This window comes from Lepus europaeus, chromosome 12, assembly GCF_033115175.1.
Source record: "Lepus europaeus isolate LE1 chromosome 12, mLepTim1.pri, whole genome shotgun sequence".
In the NCBI taxonomy this organism is placed as follows: Eukaryota; Metazoa; Chordata; class Mammalia; order Lagomorpha; family Leporidae; genus Lepus; species Lepus europaeus.
The window spans coordinates 77,824,494-77,845,720 of record NC_084838.1 but is presented as its reverse complement, the minus strand read 5'-3'; the positions used below and the strand labels follow the sequence as shown (position 1 = coordinate 77,845,720).

The 21,227-nt window shown below is 40.9% G+C and overlaps 1 protein-coding gene across 4 annotated transcripts in view; it reads left to right on the top strand.

Moving 5' to 3' along the window:
* The window catches only part of TRPM3 (transient receptor potential cation channel subfamily M member 3), a 948,117-nt gene that overhangs the window by 730,166 nt on the left and 196,724 nt on the right, over positions 1-21,227 (top strand). For all 4 annotated transcript variants that reach the window (XM_062207082.1, XM_062207079.1, XM_062207080.1 and 1 more), the window contains exon 8: positions 11,276-11,399. In XM_062207082.1, the coding sequence (XP_062063066.1) occupies positions 11,276-11,399 (124 nt within the window). The remainder of the gene's footprint in view (positions 1-11,275; positions 11,400-21,227) is intronic.

The window sequence follows — 21,227 nt, the reverse complement described above, 5'->3', positions numbered from 1 at the left end:
ATTAAGGATAGAAAGGTCAGGAAATCTGCTAGACATCTCAGGGCTAGAAAGTGGTTTGCCCAGGCAAATTGGTGCTAGAGCCAGGGCTCGTAACAGCTTGGCCATTTTGCCTTCCACGCAGAATCTCTTCTGCCTGCCACAGGTTTCTCTTGCTTTCTCCAGAGCGGAGTTATTTCAGACAACAGAGGGGCCTGCACCCAGCCTGCATCTTCTCTCTCCCCTTCCATGTGCTAGTTAACTTCTCCCCTGCACAAACGTTGAGCCAGCATCTAAAACACGTCCAGTGAAAGTTGCCCGTGTTTTAGCCTACCCAGAGATTGCGCATGTCTCAGTCCAGCCCTGATTCTTTTCCACAGGACCTAATAGAATGAACATCGTGACCACTTCTCTGGCCCAGCTATGGATGGTGCTCCCTGCTGGGCTGCCATTTGGAATGAACCTGACCATGTGCTTTGCTTACACTTTTGGCAGCAGCAAGGCTGCCTGGCCATGTGGCAGTCCCTGTGTTCTTTGGCAACACTTCACCTTCTACTCAGTGACACATTCATAACCAAAGGCAAAGGAATGAGGAGAAACTGCATGGACACCATCAACACTGTTTAGAATTTCTCATCTGAATGTCTCAGGAGTCCCTGCCTAAGGCAGACAGTTTGCCGCTCTGTCATTCCCAAGAGTGGTGCTGTCCAATAGAATGTTCTGTGATAATAGAAATGTTCTGTTTCTGTGCTGCCCATATTGGATAAGCCCAGAGCACCTTCACTGTGGCTAGTGTGATTAGGGAATTGAATTTTTATTTAATTCTAGCTCATTAGAATTCAATTAGCCATACCTGAATGTCCTCAATTGGTTTTCAACACACTGGGCATGCTTGAATGTCTGATACATTTCCATGTTACAAGAGGGCTTCAAACAATTCCTGGAAGCCTGTAATTAAAAGATAAATTTATTTTGGTGCAAAACATTTTTTGAAACTCATCGATAGTTTTTCATAATACACACGTTCCATGAATGAAGATCTCTTTGACATTTCTACCTTCATATTTGTAAATATTTATCTTCATCTATCAGAGGTGGGGAATGTTTGGCCTGCAGGCCATGTAAGGCCAGCAAAATCATTTGATCTGACCCTGCCAATGCAACAACAGGTTTGACTCAAAATTCAGTTAATCTATACAGGCTAATTTTTAAGGTAATAATTTAGGATTAACTGAGAATGATGTTATAAGTATCTAGATGAAAAGGTTCCCCACTCCTGAGAAAGGCAGAGGAAAAGAGATATCGTCCCTCCACCTGCTACTTCATTCTTCAAATGCCTACAACAACAGCCCAAGCTGAGTCAGATCCAAGACAGGAGCCCAGAACGCCATCCAAAGCTCCCACATGGGTGGCAGGGGCCAAGCACTTGAGCCATCATCTGCTGCCTCCCAGGATGTAATAGCAGAAAATGAGATCAGAAGTAGAGTATCTGGGACTGAAACTGGCACTCTGATATATAGGATATGGAAATCCCAATAACCTTGTTAATAACCAACTGTACCACAATGCTCGCTTCAATCTTTATATTTTTTATTATACTCTTCCAGCCAACCAACATTATGTATTCATTCCACAATTTTTTTCTGATCTACTGTGTTCTCAACACTGTTCTAGGCACTGATGGAAACCTAACAGAACACAAATAGACAAACCTTATAGAGCTCATATTTCAGCAGGGTTTGGTGGATGATACATATAAGGTATAATAATTCGTGAGAGTGAGAGGCGATGCAGGAAAGACAAGGGGATGGTAAAAAAGTGTTTGTGTGTGTGTGTGTGTTAAGCATCTTAATTAGGACTGAGGGAAGAAGAGAATACACCTTATAACATACAGCCCATACATCCCCAAAGCTTACAGTCTGGCCAGTGTTTTCCTAATCTTTCATATAATGTGCCAGATGTCAAATTCATGGTATGGAGCTTATCTCACAAGAGGTAGTAAATGCCTCTTTTGCCTCTCTCACAACCCCAACTCACTGCCCACCTTCTATTTCCTTTAATATGTGTATCTGTGCCCTCTGTTTTACTATAGCTAGCTCAGAATTCCAGATTGGGTGTTTTTAAAATAAAAGAAAAAATATAAGATATGATCACCCTATGGATAGTGATAAATTTGTCAGACAACTGATTGGATCATCAATGTGTGTGCCCCATTATGGGCACTTTCTCTAAGGTCCTTCTAACTACCTACATTGCTAGATGAACCCTTAGGAAAGGCCCAGGTGAACACCTTTCCTAGGCTAGACACAAAAACAAGGGCAGAGACATTGGATGAGAGACACTGTTTGTACCTAGAGTTGAACTTCAATAAATGACTGGGCAAAGTAATCTCCTAACCAGCCCAGACCATCTTTCAGTCACTGTTGCATGTCCATTCAATCTTTCCAAACCTTCTAATTACCATTTTCTGAAAAACATCAACATCAATTAGTTAAGTGTGAATTTAACATAAATCATCACCTATCCTAAGAGTTGCTCTTAGGGCTTCTCATTGTTGAGCAAAATATTTATTTACCTTTTGATTAATAAGGGGAACTTGGGCATTTGATAGTGTAGCAAAGTAATTCTGGAAAATTGTGGGTCCTTGAAATGTTAAGTCTTCCCATGCATAAGGTTACAGAACATCTCATCTCAGGTATAAAAGAAAACATCCACTTGTCACCAGTCATTCAAACAGCAACTCACTCACTTAACTCTACTACACTAAGTGGAGCCTATATTATTAGGCTGATGTAACTCATTGTCAGTGATTCTTCTCTCCCAATTCTCTTGTGCTTCAAGCCAACTCTGATGCTTGTCAATTAGGCAATCTTCAGTCAGTTCATTGCTTCAGGCCTCAGAGTCTGCATCCATAAATGGCTGCTCAGTAGCGCTATCATTTCCTTGTCCCAAAATTAAATTCCTCTGCAGAAATTTCATATATTAGTGCCCTCCCTGTAATATACATTCCTCAGAAATATCTATGTCTAAGCTTCCGGGGAAAATGACAGTCAAGTATGAGTTCTAATCCTAATGCTTGTTTAAGATGACATCAAATTATCTAATGGTTCTAGGGCATCTTCGCATCACCAGTTGATTGGTTTCTGCATGACCTTGATAAATAAGGATCCAAGAGATCGTGGGCTCTCCCCATTGCTATCCTGACTTAGTGGATTTTTCCATCCCATTCACAGACCTGTTTCATCCAACTTTTATAGCTGTACTATAGTCTGTCTCTTCTCCATGAGCATAGTCTCCTCCATATAATTTGCCTGTCAGTTACCTTGCATCAGCTCTGAGCTGGGCATCACTGGGATTCCCTGCAGATATGAAAATTCCCTAGAGTACTTGATGAAAAGATGTATCAGTTGCTCAATTTCTACGTGTCAGGAACAGTGCTAAGTGCCTTCCATACATTACATTTTCCCCACAATTATATATACTACCCTCAGTTAACAAAGTGATGAAGGCTTACCAAGCCTGAATAACCTGTCTTAAGTCCTTCTCTAGTAAAGGAAGAGCTGTATTCCAACTGAAGGCTGTGTATCAGTTGTGTTCTTACCAAAAGCACTAAATCAGCCCTTAATTAATTCCAAGGGTACTTCGAAATATTCATAGAAAATGCAATTAAATAACTTTTCTTGGTGCAAAAGTTTTCAAATCCATACAGTTGATTGATAAGTATTTTCCATGAACATTTTCAATATCCCTTCTGTACATGCATTTCAAAAATTTTTGCATCAAAATAAACATGTATTTTAATTCCATTTATCCATGAAGTTATTGAAGTACCCTTAAGTGTCATTCCATTTTCTAGAGCAGATTGTGAAACTAACCTGACCCTTTCCACTTATGACATGGAATTAGTTGGGGAAAAAATGTATTCAGTTTCTAGTGACCTAATGACTTCCAGTTGCCAAAACCAGTAAGATTTGTATGAAAGAAATTATCTCAATATCACTGAAGTTCTTAAAATAGTCTAATAGTTATTGAGTGCCTTTATGGGTAAGACATTGCCCTAAGAATTATGGGAGACATAATGAACACATAGGTTCCTAACAAGAGCGACAAAACAATTCAAAGGAGGGAGGGTAAAGTAATATCCAGAAATAGGACCAAATACAAGCCTTTGAGTTGGGTGTCCAATTCACTCCTCAAAACCCTGTGAGTTTAAAGGAGATAGGCAGAGATCAAGAATATTTCTTAGAAATGAATCTAATGAAAAAAATTATCAAGGACATGAAGTTGAAGGATAAAATCCTACCCACTTCTTCCATTTTCCAAAATAGGCTGGAAGTCCATCCAGCATAAGACTCAGGGGCCTGGGGAGGACCACTGGTCACCAGCCACAAAGCAGGCAACTACTCAGTCACTCAATCCACAAACATCTTTTAGAGCCAACACTGAATCATCTATAACTCAAAGCAGAATGAAAATTCAATCACTATTTCAAGAAGTACATCACCTAGAAGAGGACAAACATGTAAGTCATTTCTAAGCAACATAATTACAGGAAGATGAAAGTACTTCAAAAATTTCATCAAAATAGAATTTTTAAAAAGATTTATTTATTTACTTGAAAGAGTTACAGAGAGAGAGGAGGGGCAGAGAGAGAGAGAGGGAGAGAGAGTGAACCATCCACTGGTTCACTCCCCAGTTGGCTGCAGTGGCTGGAGCTGCACCGATCCAAAGCCAGGAGCCAGGAGCCTCCTCCCGGTATCCCAGATGGGTGCAGGGGCCCATGGACTTGGGCCATCTTCCATTGCTTTCCCAGGCCATAGCAGAGAGCTGGATCGGAAGCGGAGCAGCCAGGACTAGAACCGGCGCCCATATGGGATGCTGGCGCTTCAGGCCATGGCATTAACCCACTGTGCCACAGCACCAGCCCCTCAAAATAGAACTTAAAGAAAAAAATGTGGGGCAGGTGTTGTGGTGTAGTCAGTTAAGCCGTTGCTTTCAACACCCACATTCCATATCAGAGTGACTGGTTCAAGCCCTAGCTTCTTCACTTATAATCCAGACTGCTACTAATGTGCCCGAGAGGCAGCCGACAATGGCCATTTTCAAACCTTCTTCAGCCTCCAATCACCAAGTCATCAGTGTCCTGCCTGAATTTCTGACCCACAAATCATCCACACAGTATATTAACACTGTTTTACATGGTGAAGTTTTGGGGTGTTACCTGTTAATAGATTGCCAGCATATAAGGAATATAATCCTATAAACTCCTTGAGGCTAGAACAGACTTATTCATCTCTTTACCTGTAACATAATGCCTGGCATACAGTAGGCATCAATCTTGTTTATTGAATGAATGAATGAATGACTAATCAGATATCTGTATGGAGTATTTGTAAGGCTCTACTGTAATTCAGCTTCAAAATTTGTTAAGTATCTCCATTTCCCAAACATAAAACATACAAAAAACAAGACACTGGTCTCTAATCTTGTTGGAGCAGGAAAGTTACTTCTCCCCCTATACCACTGGGTTCAGCGGGTGTGCTGTTAATACTGGAAGAAGCTCTGCAGAGCACACAGGCCCTGGTCACTTATCATGAAGGAATAGAACAGTAACTCTCGCCTCAAGAGCATCATAGGACTGTGTGTGAATAATGGTAAATGCTTACACAGGGCTTGCTATAGGTCAGGCACTTTCCCAAGCCCTATAAGGAGCTTACTCATTTAACATCCATGAGTCTATAAACAAGTACTACTATAATTCCCATTTTACATATACAAAAATATGACATCAACACTAGATAATGTACACAAGATTACAGTCTGCAACCAAAAACTTGAATACAGACAGCCTGGTCCTGGTGGCCATGATGTGTTCATTTACGATTCTGTCTTGCCTCTCTGGAAAAATCATGCCATTACTTGTGGTTCCAGGGTCATGGCATTTGGGAGCAAGTGGTAGCTTTTATGAAAAGGAGGAGGTGTGAGGAGAAAATGCCATTCTCTGGACCTCAGGCAAGACACATAGCTCTCGATCCCTTTAATATAACATTTAGTAACTTGCTTTGGCTTCAAGCAAATAATAAAATTTTGTTTTTCTCAGAGAATTGGATTTCATGGAAAATTATGTCTTTTAACTACCTAATTGTGATATTGTTAGTAATTTTACTTATGTAAGTAAACTTTTTCAACTCTGAAGAAACGAATAGCATCAGTGGGGGTCATAGGAAGGGCTCTGCTCTTGGAAAGCCATTAATTAACCTCAGATTAGCTCTTAGAGTCCCACTGAATTCTAAGTGCATTTTCCAGTTTCTACTTCTAGGAACCAAACTCTGCTATTACAGGTAATTAACTTCATTCTGAGCAGTACTTGTATGCGTGTGTTGTATTGCCAGCATTGGAACAGTATACTAATAGCAAACAGGGAGTTTCACTGGTTCCCCTTAGCGCTGGATAAACATTGCCCTATTGTAAATTGTTCAGGAACTCATCTAAAAAGCTCAGATCCTTAGCACAGCATTTGAATGAAGACACAGATGCTACAGAGACTTCCCTCACTTCAGTGAATACACTCCCTGTCACAAAAATCTCTCATCGGAGGTGTGCCAAAAATAACACTGGCACATATGGAACCACAAATCAAAAGTTTACATAAATAGGGCCACTTTATCAAGAGCCCAAGCTTCAAAAGAAAATTACACATAATGCTATGACCATGTTTTGATGTCAAGAAATTTTCAATCACTATTCTAGTGCCAATAAAAAAAATCTAAAATGAGATTCCCTCTAATTTAGTTGATGAGTCACTAACAGTCAAATTTTAAATCACTCTAATGTGCAGGGGGCAAAAATAGAAGTAGAAAACAGTAATTTCAAGAAAGTAGGCCTCTCAATATCTCAAAGACCATGGCTGCAAAATCAAAAAGGATGCTTGGAGAAGACAGAGTAAGCCTTTGTAACAAAGGGTAAACATTTAGTTCAGCAAAGCAAATACCTATGGAAAACTGTAAACAATACGACCTTTGAGATTTAAATGCATGGTGCCATTGTCCTCACTTACCAGCTTTTGCTTCTCCCCTCAAAACTTGTCCCACTTCCCTCAGATGTTCTCTAGGAGGGGTCTTAGAGAGTTCATGGAAACTTTGTATTGTGAAAACCCTATGCCTGAATTTCAAATGTTTTCAACCAAAATGAGTTGATCTTTTAATTCCACTTTCCATGAACGTTTAAAAGTACCTACATGGATGTATGTACCTACACCGAATCAGCTACAGTTTCTACCTCAAATGCAGATGATTAGGAAATCAATGGTATATTTATAGAATACAAACATGCAGAGTAGTCTAGTGCAACACGGCTGAAGTTAGTAGGTTCAGGTCAAACAGGGAGATCATCAAATTGTGCTACCGAGCACAAATCATAAACTTCCTTAGGCTACAGTTTGGAATTCAGCCCTGCTTGCCTTACAGCTAGGAATGCTAATTTCTCTGGAGCCCCAGTGTGGAATAAACCATACTGACCCATGGCACATCAAAAGTTATGTGGGCTCTTAGAAAACAGTGTTACTATGCTCCTTCCGCTGCTCCCAAGACCTAATGCACGTTATTTCTTTGTTAAAAGAGTTTATCTGCAAATGTTGGAAAAGCACCAAAAATGAGAATTTTTTTTCTCTGATGCAGTCAGAAGGCTGGAAAAATAACTGAACCAAGAATGGCGGTTATTTAGTGTTTAATGAGTGTAACAATGCTTTCAACAGACCACATCACCTCGACTCTGTGTGAAAACATCTCTGCTCCTGCAGAAATAGGCACTCTACACTTTAGAAGATACCAACCTACAGAATCTGCCTACTTCTAGCATTATAGGGCCCTGATTGCTAAATGATTTAGCCAAAGCCATGACGGCAGTCAGTTGTGAAACGGAGTTCAAAACTGTGTAAGTCCCAGTGTCTTCCAGCTCCCCTAACTACTAAAGCCCTAACTACTAAAGCCCTCAATGAGCCAAATTGCAAATGATTCTAGAAGTTTTACATAGTGACAGGATGGATACAAGTTATAGGTCACTCAATTAACGACCTCAGGGAATTGGGACTTCAGGACAGATGGTTGTTGATGGAAAACAACTTTTGAGTTATCAAAATGTAATGCCTGCAGACAAGGGTTTGGATCTGTCCCGTGGCTAGTGAGCCCCTTCTGCTGTACTCATGCACAATGTTCATGTACACGCGAGGTGAGGAGCTCTCTAGACTCACCTACTTGGGTTACCTGTCAGGTAGGCGCATGCACATATATGAATTCTCATTTCTTGACTTGTTAAGTGAAAGCACATATTTGATCGTGTGAGTCTCCTGCTTAGCTCCTTTAATCCTTCTTCATTGCTGGGAGGTAAAAGCCAAAATTGCTAGTATAATCTTCCAAAACCCCGCACAATCTTCTTCCCGTAGCCCCAACTTACTCTACCTTTTCACTTGCTCTCTAGGTCATACTGTTTTGTTTTTTTTTTTTAATTTCCTCCAAACCATATCTTGTCATGCCATTTTGTGTCCTGAGAAGGCCCTCCTCTGGTCCCCCCATCTGCAACCGTGCTAATGCTTATTTGTTCTTCAGGCCTAAGGAAAAAAAAAATTTCCTCAGAGAATCCTTTCCTGAATCCTTCAAAGTAGACTATGTAAGGGGGCTCCAAAAAACTCATGGAAATGAGTTTATTTTTGAAACCCATGCCTACTCTTTTCATAGTAGAAGTTTCTCATGAACATTTGAAATCCTGTTGTATTTGTCTAAGTTTCTCTACTACTTTACTGCTGACAATCACAGTTGACGGTTCATGTTTCTACTCATTGAAAGCTGGGAGTGTGTTTATCTTGTCTGACTCCATATCACTGCCACATGCCTTAGTGTCGGCTGGTGCTAGGGAAGACATTCATTATTCACTATGTATCTGTTGAGTGAATTGGCAGTTCTAGCTTGGGCCACAGAGTCATCCAGAATTATTTCCATAATCTAGAGACAGGTTGTGATAGCATTTCTTTTTCAGACTTTGGCCCATCTTCTTTCTCTAAGTGTGGATGAAGTGATACAGTCTTCTTGAAGGAGTGGAGACAAACGGGGTAATCCAGGCATCCACCCAGCTAGGTCACCTTTCAGGATCCTTAGCACCATTCTGCCCTGGGGAACACACCCCTCTTCAAAACAGAGTTCAGGTGATGCTCACACAACCTGGGGCACAGCAGGCCACTAACTGGAAGACACTCTTGAGCCTCCCACCTTGCTTTTTATTAAAGAAATAAAATCGGACTTAGTTTCATGTTCAAGGAATTTCTACAAATGCCTGCTCCAGCAGCCACAGTGATGAGGAGAGGCAGTGGCATAAGGCATTTGGTATAAGTAGAAAGAGCAAAAGAACACTGGGCTAGGAGTCTGAACAATTAGGTTCTGACTGTGGCTCTGCCATTTTGTTGCTCTGCGACCTCAGGAGTTGATCATTTCTGTCACAGATGTCCTTCTTATGAAACTGGACAGACTTGTTATCTACAGAGTTTCTGTGAGCACCAAACAAGATATTTTACTAATCTAAGAGCCTGATAATTTATGAAAGCACTTGTAAACTGTAAAATACTAGGCAAATAATGGCAGTTTCGCTGCTAGCCCCTGAGAACAGTTTTATCTGCCTCATTACCTATTAATAATCAAGTGAGTTTTTATTTTCTACCTTTTGATGGTTGGTAAATATAGCTCCTCCTAGTCAGGCTAGTGGGAGGGGAGTTAAAAAGTAGTTATAACTAATCTATATTCAAGATATACTTGTGCACTGGTTGGCTATATGCATCTCCCATGCTTTCGTTTATTCTTCTAGTATAAAAAGGATCTATTAATGAAGTAGCTGATACTTTCTTATGGATCAAACTTTTGTTCACTGGATCAGAGCAAAAGCTTGATATACATAATAATGACCTTAATAATGGGCCAGACAGCCTACCATCTACATGGAATGTTAAAGGAAACATAACTCCTTTTTTTTTTTTTCTTTTTGATGCTAAGAAATCTAACAATGGAAGTAGGGGTTTAGCCTAGTGGTTAAGACATGCTTGCCCCACATGGGAGTACATAAGTTTGATCCCACCTCTGGCTGCTGCCTCCATCTTCCAGCCAGTGCAGACCCTGGGAGACAGCAATGATGCTCAAGTAACTGGGCTCCTACCACCTACGTGGGAGACCTGCATCGCATTCCCAGATCCCAGCTTCGGCCCCAGCTGTTGCAGACATTTGGAGGCTGAACCAGTGAATGGGAACTGTGTCTAAAAATGATTTAATCTTTTATTTATTTCAAAGATTTAAAGATTTATTTCTTTATTTGAAAGGCACAGTGACAGGGAGAGATGGAAGAGATGGAAGAGATGGGAGGGAGGGAGGCAGGGAGAGAAGGAAAGGGAGAGAGGGAGAGAGAGAGAAAGAAATATCTCTTCTATCTACTGGTTTACTCCCCAAATGGCTGCAACCACTGGAGCAAGGCCAGGCCAACCTCGGGATCTAGGGATTCCAACCAGGTTGCCCATGAGAGTGGCAGGGATGGAAACAGAGGAGCCTTAACTCAAACTGGCACTGCAATATGGGATGCTAGTGTTCAAAGTGGGAGCTTAACCATGCATACCATAACACTGGCCCCAGAAATAGAGTTTCTTAAATCCACTAATGACATACAATCTTTCTTCTAATAATTAGAGATGATAATACAATTTCAATTTCCTTCAGGGAAGGAATACAGTGACTTCATACTGAGATGCAGATGATTAATTGAAGGCATTTTCTGATAACAAAACTTAAGAGGGCATTAAACACATGCCATGAAAAAACGGAAGACAAAAAGAATTAAATCTTCCTATTTTATTCTGCTAGGTCCTGAGACATTAAAATGGATTTATTTTAAATGGGCTACTTTTTCAATGATCACAGTCAAAATAATGATTGTGAGAATAGAGTACCGTCTGCCTAAAGTAAATCACAAAGCTTTCTTGTGTTCTGTAATATTTCTACTGCACAATAGGGTGACCATGGCTAACAGTACCATGTTGAGTGTTTCAAAATAGTCAGAAGAGAGGATTTTGAGTGTTATCACCCCAAAGAATGACAGGCATATGAAGTTATAAATATGCTAAATACATTATATAATGCAACCATCCACTGAAACATCACAGTATACTCCATAAATATGTACAATTATTATGTGTTGATTAAAAATAAAATTTGGGGAACTGTACTGAATAGGAGCTGGGCTGACCTGTTTTTGGCATTGCTTTTAATTGCAGCCTTATAAATGAGTCTTTGAGGGACCAGCTGTTGGTGACTATACAGAAGACGTTCACCTACACTCGAACCCAGGCCCAGCACCTGTTCATCATTCTCATGGAGTGCATGAAGAAGAAGGAACTGGTAGGTAATTCCTCCAGGGCAGCAGGGCCCTTGCCATGTTGCCATGCTTTCTTGTTTGCTGTTTCTGGCTGAGCTGACACCCCTCCTCAGGTTCCACTGGCTCCCTCAATAGCTAACACACTGCTTTTTCTGCCTTGGAGTTAATGGAGCGTGTGCAGCCAGGCTTTAGCATCATTTCCTTTGGGAACTCATTTGAAAGTCACTGATTGCCTCAACCTAATGGGTTGAAGAAACAAAATAGGTTTCCTCCTAGTAAACACTTGATAAGCTGATCATCTCTTAGGTTGGGGCTTCACCTTGGCTTATGAATAATGACTCACTGGAATGCCCTCAGTGACAGATGCTCATCTGGACAGGTGGAAAATGGACACACAAAGCCAAAGAATGCTGGAAACAGGTGCTGTTTGTGAAGCATTCTCCAGGAGCTACTGAAACCATTCTTCCATCCAAGCACAATGTCTTCTAAGTGGAATGATGAGTTAGGACAAGCAGAAACAACTGGGGCTAATGTTTAACAATTGCTTGCTCGATACCAAGCAGGGAGCTCACTCTCAACACATTAACTTGGATGATCTCTTCCACTGTCCTGATGAAGGACAATTATTTCTCTCACCTCACAGAGGAGGAAACTCAGACTCACTGTGTCAGTAAATGAGAAACCAGGACTCGGTAACTGAAAACCAGTGGTGTTTCATTTCGGTGAGAAGTACGTTTATTCCAAAATTGTCTCATTGAAGTCAACGAAGCAGAATTGGTCACACTGTATAAATTCCAATTAGGCCTTGGCAAGGGTGTGTGAGGGGGTGGGGGACAACTCAAAGGTCAGCTGAAATCGACTGCTTTTCATAAAATGTGGAAAAACATTAAAGAGATATTGATTAGAGCAGGCAAGACCCATCTCTCACACAGCCTTTGTATGAAGCCTTTCAGCAGCTTGTGGGTCTGGGATGAGGGGAATGGGGCAAGGCTTCTAATCCTTAGGTATCCACAGACCTAGCAGAGAGAATTCAGAGAGCAGATTGACAGCTGTCACTCAGTGAGAGACTCAACTGACTCTGAAATGCCACCCACGTGCATCACCCTCCAGCCTTTGAGAAAGTTAGCTCACGGAATGTCAGCACATTTGTTCCCCATGCAAAGTTGCACCTGACACCTGAGCTTCTGTAGGCTACAAAGGGCATTTTCTTCTGGTATTCGCCAGTGCTAACTTGCAACTTCGCTAGAACTATACATTTAAGCAGTTTAAGCAGCACTGCAAATTCCTAGAAAGGCAGCGAGGAACCTGTTTGATGTCATGAAACAAAATGAAGCTGCATGAACTTCGCTGGATATATCATAGGCCTGTTCTGTGGGATTCTGCCCGACAACAGTCATGCTGCTTAATTGTGGTTCTTGCTGAAAAGGTCAACTGTGTGTTGACTGGCTAGATTTACAAGAATTGTGAGGTATTCCTAGATCCAGGCTAAGGAAACGCATTCTACACAAGTAATAAATTATCTCCCCTCCACATCTGGACAGAAATGTTGGGATTTTTAAAAATAATAAAATCATTTTTTCATGGGCTATTTATGCGCAGACAATACTAGATGCTTTACAAAGGAGATACACACAAAGTAGGTTTTTTTTGTTTTTTTTTGTGGTTTTTTTTTTCTTGTTTCTTTCTGCAGGGGCTCAAGAGGGAATAGAGGCTGAGAGAGGCAAAGAGATAGACAATCACAGAGAGCCAAGCTAGGGTTGTCTTCCTGCAGAGCCCAAGTATTATCCAAGTCATCAGGCTGGCTGCATAACATAGCACACAAAACAAGAACGCAGCAGAGTGCAGTTCCTCGTCTCGCATCATTCAAGTCTGACTCTCTTTACAAATGACATGGCCTATAATATTCTGAGGCCAATCTAACCATTGCCAAATCCAGCTAAGGGATTTTGATTCTACAGCCTCGACATATCTCATCCCAGCATTCCAACTTTCATAATGAAGACCTGCGCTGTGCATGCATAGTTTATAAAACCTGGGCCTCTGAAGTGTGTGGCCTCATGGAAAACATGCCTTGATAGGTACTTTGTAGTTTCCTGGTACAGGAGGCAACTCCTCATGCCATCATCATACAGAGGTACTACCACTGTTCCTACTTTATTACATACTACCATACCTTCTACTCCCTCTAGTTCTTAAATTCACTTCCCCTCTGCCAGTCACCTTCTAAGAAGATACATTTCCCGAGAAACCAACTGATGAGCTAAATTCTATCAAAGTGTTTGCATGAAAAATAAAAATTAAAAAGAAAAAATTGTCTTCAACAGCACATTAAGTTGAGGACAAATTTAAGGACTCAGGAGTTAGTGTTCTTTTTCTTCCTTAAAAAGCGTGTGATCTGTCACATTTTTGCTTTATGTACTTTGAGATTACGTTACTAGGCTCCATCTTTTACACTAGCTATACTTCCTACTCAGTTATTTTTCTATCTCTCTTCTGTGAACTAATTTATTCCTCACGGTGCCTTTGCCTGGCATTTCAGTTCACTTCATATTAATACACTTATATCAGCTCCTTTCCTTTCAGAATTTCCCAGGATAGAAAATTCCCATGCATTTTCCTCCAACTTTTCTGTGCTTTGTGTTAAGCAGATTTCCTAAAATCAGAAATAGCTTTTGTTTTTGAACATATTAGAAGCTCTATCTGGTAACTGTAAGTTGAGTCTATTTGTGTGTAATTTGTGGTATTTACACTGAAATTTTTGTTTTATTCCTGTATTTATTCAGTAAGAGACTCCTGGTCTCCAAGCATTTCACGGTAGTACCTGCACCCTGACCTTTTCTTGATATTTTCATACAATTCCTGTTGACTTCAATAATCTGTCTGAAAATTATTGACACAGCTTCATTTCTGGCCTTCACTTTTCTCTCCCAATCTCTATCATCATAATTACAACTTACAGTTGCATGTCTCCTCAGGTTATCCCATTGTCATTTCAAATGTTGCATGTTTAGAAATGCAACCAGCCTCTGCCATATGGTTGAGTGCCTCCCAAAGCCTCCATTACCACATTGCTCCCCCTTCCAGATCTGGCTCTCTCTCCTTAGTCCTGAAGGCTTTGGATCTCCCCTTTCCTCGCTGCACATCACCACAGCAGATTATTGCCAAATTTTCATGATTTGCTTTTGGCGATGTCTGTCACATTTGCCTCCTGTTTTTAAAATGTTTATCTTCATCTGCTTGAATGAAAGAACAACGGGGAGGCAGGGATAAACAGAGTAAGAACAAGAGTGAGAGTGTGAGAGCGAGTGAGCAAGACAGAGCGAGCGAGCGAGCAAGCGAAAACGAGCCATAAAGGTCCTCCAACCACTGGGTTCACTCCCTAGCCCACAACAGCTACAGTTAGGTTAGGCCTAAGCCAAGAGCTTGGGACTCTATCCAGGTCTCCCACAAGGAAGGCAAGGGTTCAAGCACTTGAGCCATCATCTGCTGTTATCCAGCATGCATCAACAAGACAATGGATAAGCAGTGAGGTGGCCACTGGCCAGCGCTGCGGCTCAACAGGCTAATCCTCCGCTTTGCGGCTCTGGCACACCGGGTTCTAGTCCCGGTTGGGGTGCCAGATTCCGTCCTGGTTGCCCCTCTTCCAGGCCAGCTTTCTGCTGTGGCCCGGGAGTGCAGTGGAGGATGGCCTAAGTGCTCGGGCCTTGCACCCCATGGGAGACTAGGATAAGTACCTGGCTCCTCCCTTGGGATCAGCGCGGTGCGCCAGCCGCAGCACGCCAGCCGCAGCGCCTATTGGAGGGTGAACCAACCGCAAAGGAAGACCTTTCTCTCAGTCTCTCTCTCACTGTCCACACTGCCTGTCAAAAAAAAAAAAAAAAAAAAAGGAGTGGAGTGGCCAGGACTTGAACTGGCACTCTGATATGGGATGCAAATGTTTCAATCGGTGGCTTATCCCACTGGGCCACAACACCTGCCTCTGTGTTTTGATTCCAGTAACCACTGTCCTCCTTCTGATCCTCCTTCAGACGGACCATTGCAGTGGGTGCCTACCTGATGTGAGGAAGGAAATAGCATTCTCCCACCCTGAGCTATTTCACTCACTGCCCCAGGCTGCATCTCCTTGGGGAGCAGTTCTGATTGTCACTCCCTTACTCTGATAGCTTCTAGGACTTCCACATTTCACTAATTAATGTCCAAACTCCTTAGTGTTGCTTTTGAGGAGCACCCCCAACACTCCCCATCACTTTCCCCTTCACCTTCCGGTCCCCTAGCCCAGTCATTCAGGATTTTGAACTCCCATTGCGTCCTTGCTCTGGGTAATCATTCTTTCCAGCTGCCATTTCCACTTACACAAATCATATGCAACCACAAGCATCCAACTGTGACATTGCATAATTATTTACTATCAATTTCAACAGCAAGATGTGTGGTTTAATCTTACAGTTGCCTCACAGTTCATGTCTAAGCTACTCATTGTACTCAGCTATTATGCATCACTGCTGCCATAGGGTTTCTGACCCAATTTATTTTGTGTGTAACTTCTGCTACAATTAGTTGTTACTATAACCTGGATTAAATAGTAATTATTTTAAATACTCCATAGTGACTGGCAAAATATTCATTAATTCCCATTTAATCAACTTCTGGATAAAGGACTTTATTATACAAATGAAATATTCACATGTCAAACTTTTTGCCATAAATGTGAAGCAAGCCCATATTTACAATGGCAAATAAACATTTAACACCAACAATTTACTAACTTATTACCAACTTCAAGATGACTTGTTAGTACTACTTGAGTATTATAAATACATGAAATAATCTGAATTCTATTCTTTTTTACCTCAGAAGTTAAAAAAACATTTTGCAGTTTTCCTACTTTATTGTATGATTTTTGGCAAACTCTACAGGAATCTTAGTAATTAAACTTTTATTATATCTTTAGCTTACATTATAATTCCCAAAATAAAGTAGTCATCCCATGGCTTAATTTAACTCTGTGTTGTATGCTGAGTATTTATTGAATATAAAAAGGTTTAAATAGCTTTGTGAACATCATTTATGTGATAAAAAAAAAAATCAACACAGCATCCTAATCTGCTGAGTATTATTTAGGGGCGGTTAACATTCTTCAGTCTTTATGGTCTGATAATATGGGCTTCCTACGTACATTCCTACAGTTCATTCTCACTGGCTGTAATGATCCCAAAATGAAGAAGCAAACATTACAAGTAGAATATTATGAGTAGTCATGCAGTCCATCAACTCAGGATGCACAGGAAGAACAATAAGCTGGTCTTCCTTAAGCCCTGCGAGTGAAGAGGCTCCCAAGGACCACTGTCTTGTTCTTTTCAGCTACTCTAACAAAACACCATCAAGTGGGAGGTTTACTGACACTAGAATGTTACTGTTGTCTTGGGGTCTGAGGTCAAAGATGGAGGCTCCCACAGACTCAGTGTTCTCACAGAGGGCACCTTCTTGATACATCTGCACATGGTGGGAGGGGCAAACACACTCCCTTGGGCATCCTTTATAAGGGCACTAATCCCATACAGGAAGACAAAGCCATCAAGACCTAATCACTTCCCAATACCTTTACCTTGGTGATTAAGATTCAACCTATGAATCGAGCAGGGAAACAAATATTCTGACAATAGCATTCCTATAGACGTCCACCAGCTGGCATGAACATCAGGGGGTTTGGGGGTAATTAGAGGGCACCTGGTATCCACCTTTATTTAGCTCCTGAGAACTAAGCTTAAGGACCAGGTCACTGTTACACTCCAGCAGCTGAAACCACAGCACTTCACCCCTGTCACATTCTCTCTCTCACATAGGGCACTTTTGGGCAAGGAAAAGCAAAGGGCATATAAAATGTGCTAATGGGATAAATGGAAGCAGAGATAGTATTAGGTCATCGCTTTTGCATCCTTTGACTAACTTCTCAGTAGCATTTAACACTGTCAGCCTGCTTTCCCTCTTAAAGTTATTCCCTATGAATGCCATGGTAGACTATTTTCTTCCTATTGCCTTGTCACATCTCTTACAGTCTATTCCCTTTGAACTGGTAGCCCCTCCTCTTCTTCCCCACACTAGGAGGAGTGTTTATCAAGATTAATTCTTGGCTCTCTTCCCTTTTGATCACTGTTATGACTTCTATTACCATTTCAATTCATACAACTCCAGAAAGCAATTGCCTTCCTCCAAGAGCTAGCATTTCTGAATTCCACACATTCCTATCTTTCTTGTCAAGAACATTGTTCTTCTGTACTAACTGGGTATCTCTTTATCCAGTATCTCCCCAAAATTCCATCCCATATATTGTAGTGTTTGGCGAACTTTTCTGTAAATGGACAGGTAGCAAATATTTTAGGTGTTGTATACCAGACACATGTCAGATGCAGAATTTTCTTTGCTTATTTTTAAATAACACTTTAAAATGGAAGCGCCATCCAGAGATTACTGGTCAGAGAAAAATGGGCCGTGAACAGAATTTGACCCACAGGCAAAGATTTGCCACCCACTTGCTATAAAAATGCCTGACACTTCTCACTGAAGCACGGAGCCAAAATGTCACTCCTTTTAATATAAAGTACAGTGTTTTGCCTCCAGTTCCAGTTCTAAATTCCATTACTTCTTTATGGACCCTTCACACTAACCAAACTGATCTACTTGCCATAATTTTTTAATAATTTCCTCCATTTTTAGTTTCCCTGCTGTTATTCAAGCTTGGAGCACTCTCTTTCTAGGTATAATCAACTGCCACATTCATGCACACAGACCCATGTATACACACACATGCACACACACATGCCTGGAATATACTTAGTGTAATTTCTGTGGCACTTTATCCTTTACATACATCTGACTTCTCATGTAAGCTCTCAAGACCTGAATCTGTGTCTGATTTATTATGCTGCTTCCCTTGCATACAATGCTCCCTAATCATGCTTAGTACCGCAGAAAATACACAGTAGACATCCAATAAATCTTTGCTTAAGGATGACTGAACGAATGGGTTCAGATGAATATGCATTAGTGGGGATAATATATATTCAGCATCCGTAAATTTCATTAAAATTTCTACTAGCACAGTGGCGCATTCCCTAAAGGAGTTACAGACTTGGTTTATTTAGGCCCATCTGCTTAAGTGGTTGCACTGCTGGGAGGCAATCTAATCTGGCGATTATGAAGAACAAGCTCGAAAGTCTAGACCAAACTGGATGGCACCTCTGGCTTCATTGCGCTCGCATAGCTCAAATGCATTAAGCTCAGGATAATATTCACCTATGCTAGGATCTACCATATTTTGAGTTTCCTCCTTTTAAGTACAGCCTATGCTTTGATTTTCGTTTTCCCCCAGTGAGACAAAAATCAACATAGGCAAAGAGTCAGCTTGGTCTGAATGGTTTCACATGGTTTTGCATGCCCTGCATCCCAACAAATGCAAAGCCAAGAAGTATCCATATTGCACATGGCTCCCCATCTTCCACGTGAGAATCCCAGGCTCCACAGCTGATACATCTCCCTCAGACACCAGGGAAGGCCACAGAAGACAGTTTTCTGTGCCTTACAAATAGGTCTCTGGACACCTAATTCCACTACCTTCCAATGCCAGGAAATTTTTTATTTTTATGAGGGCAGATTTGAAGACTATATTGGCATCCAATTAGAACTTACCACATTTCATAAGCTAAGGGCCAATTCGGTACCTATCCTTTCATAGATTCATAAAAACTAAGAACGTGTGACTTCTAAACAAGAGAGTTCCACTTTGGCTTGCAGACAGGATTCTACATCTGGGGAAGAACCACAAGGTCCAAGATACCACTTGCTTGGAAAAGCAGATGCTTGTCAGACTCAAACAATGAGCCTGCAGACAGTTGGAGTCACTTGGTGGGTTGAGGTCTCAGCACCATGTAGGAGCTCTTCCTGAGCATTGTGGACACCCTGTGAGCCTCCCATGCTTGGAGAGTTAAGCATTTCAACATGTGCCAAGAATGTTGGCACAGTGAATAGCTCCCAGTAACTATTAGTACAATTATTCTGTAATTAATTACAGGGGCTACTTAGAATATAAGCACACATGTCTCTGCTTTCCTTTGTACTTTCTCCAAGTTAACCCTAATTAAATCGGTCATCCAGGCATACTGTTACTTCAGGGACCTGTTGTTCAGGTTTAGGTTCCATCCCCATTTTTTATGACCACGGTACAGTCAAAAGGAAGCATGTATAACTTCCTAGGTGATAAGTTCTTTAAAGAACTTCCTTTGAGAATGAAGTCCTGTCCTTTGCGACAAAATGGATGCAACTGGAAACCATTATACTTAGTGTAATAAGCCAGTCCAACAAAGACAAATACCATATGTTCTCCCTTATCTATGGTAACTAATAGAGTACCAAAAATTTAATGTATAGGGATGAAGTTGACATTTTGAGATTCAAAGATTGTTCATAGCCCTTGTCTCTTCCATTGAGGAACAGCTATTTTTTTTCCTTTTATTATTTGTTGAACTCTTTCCTTAGAATGGGGTTAATCTTATTAGTATAAAGTAAACTGAAAGTAGATCATTGTAAAATTTAAGGGAATAAGAGAGGAAGGGTGTGAGCATGGGCAGGAGGGATGGTAGGGTGGAAAGTATCACTATGTTCCTAAATCTGGATGTATGAAAAACATGTAATTTGTTTATCTTAAAAAAAATTAAAAACTTCTTTTGAGAAGAATCAAAACAACTGAGTATCAAAAACTTAGAATGGGGGCTGGCACAGTGGCACAGCAGGTTAAGCTGCCACCTGCGATGCTGGCATCCCATAAAGGTACCAGTTCGAGTCCTGGCTGCTCCCCTTACAATCCAACTCCCTGCTCATGTGTCTATGGTTTGAGTGCTTGGGCTCCTGCCACCACATGGGAGACCTGTATAGAGTTCCAGGCTCCTGGCTTCAGCCTGGCCCAGCCCCAACTACCATTTGGAGAGTAAATCAGCCAGTGGATGATCAATCTCTCTTTACCCCTCTCTGTAACTCTGCCTTTCAGATAAATAAATCTTAAAAACAAACAAGCAAACAAACCAGAATGGCCATGGGTAAAGATCTAATAATAGTTCACTACAGTTGACAAAGAAATTTGATCACCTCTGTTTGCTTAACAACATTTTAAAATAACAACCAGAATTATGGCTTGCAGCATTATCCAAGAACTATTAGATTCCATGAACTTCATACAATTTTGAAACATTTCAATAATATAAATGTATGCAAACGTAACTTGATTGAGCATTATTATTTGACAGAGCCTTCCAAATAATTTAATATATCAAATAAAACTAATAGCTTAATATCTCTTTTATACTCCTTTCTGGAATGCTCCAAAATTAGTTCTAAGTCAAAAGACCAAGTCTCCCACTAGTCAGAAACACATTTATCCTTAGACTCTTCTCCTCCACTACACAACAAAATCACAATGGTTTCAAGAACAAGTTTCCCTATTTTAACTTATTTATAAATCACATTTCTTAAGTATCTATTGCTTAATTCAGCACTTAACTCCAAGATTTCAGCCAACTGAAAGATGCCTCCAACTATGGCAAGTTCATCCATAAACTTCCATCCCACATATATTTGCCTGCTGACCTGTTAGCAAAATCTAGGCTTAAATTGCTTACTAAAGAAAACTAGCATTGAAGGAGTTCAGGAATTACTGCTCCAAAATATAGTGCTGTAGTATACTGATTAAGACAGAATCTGAAAACAAACAAAACAGCAAAATGGAAGCCTAAGTTTCCCTCCACTTACTTAAAGACAGCTTCAACGAAGGCACTGAACAGTTGGTCTCCTGAAAACAAACT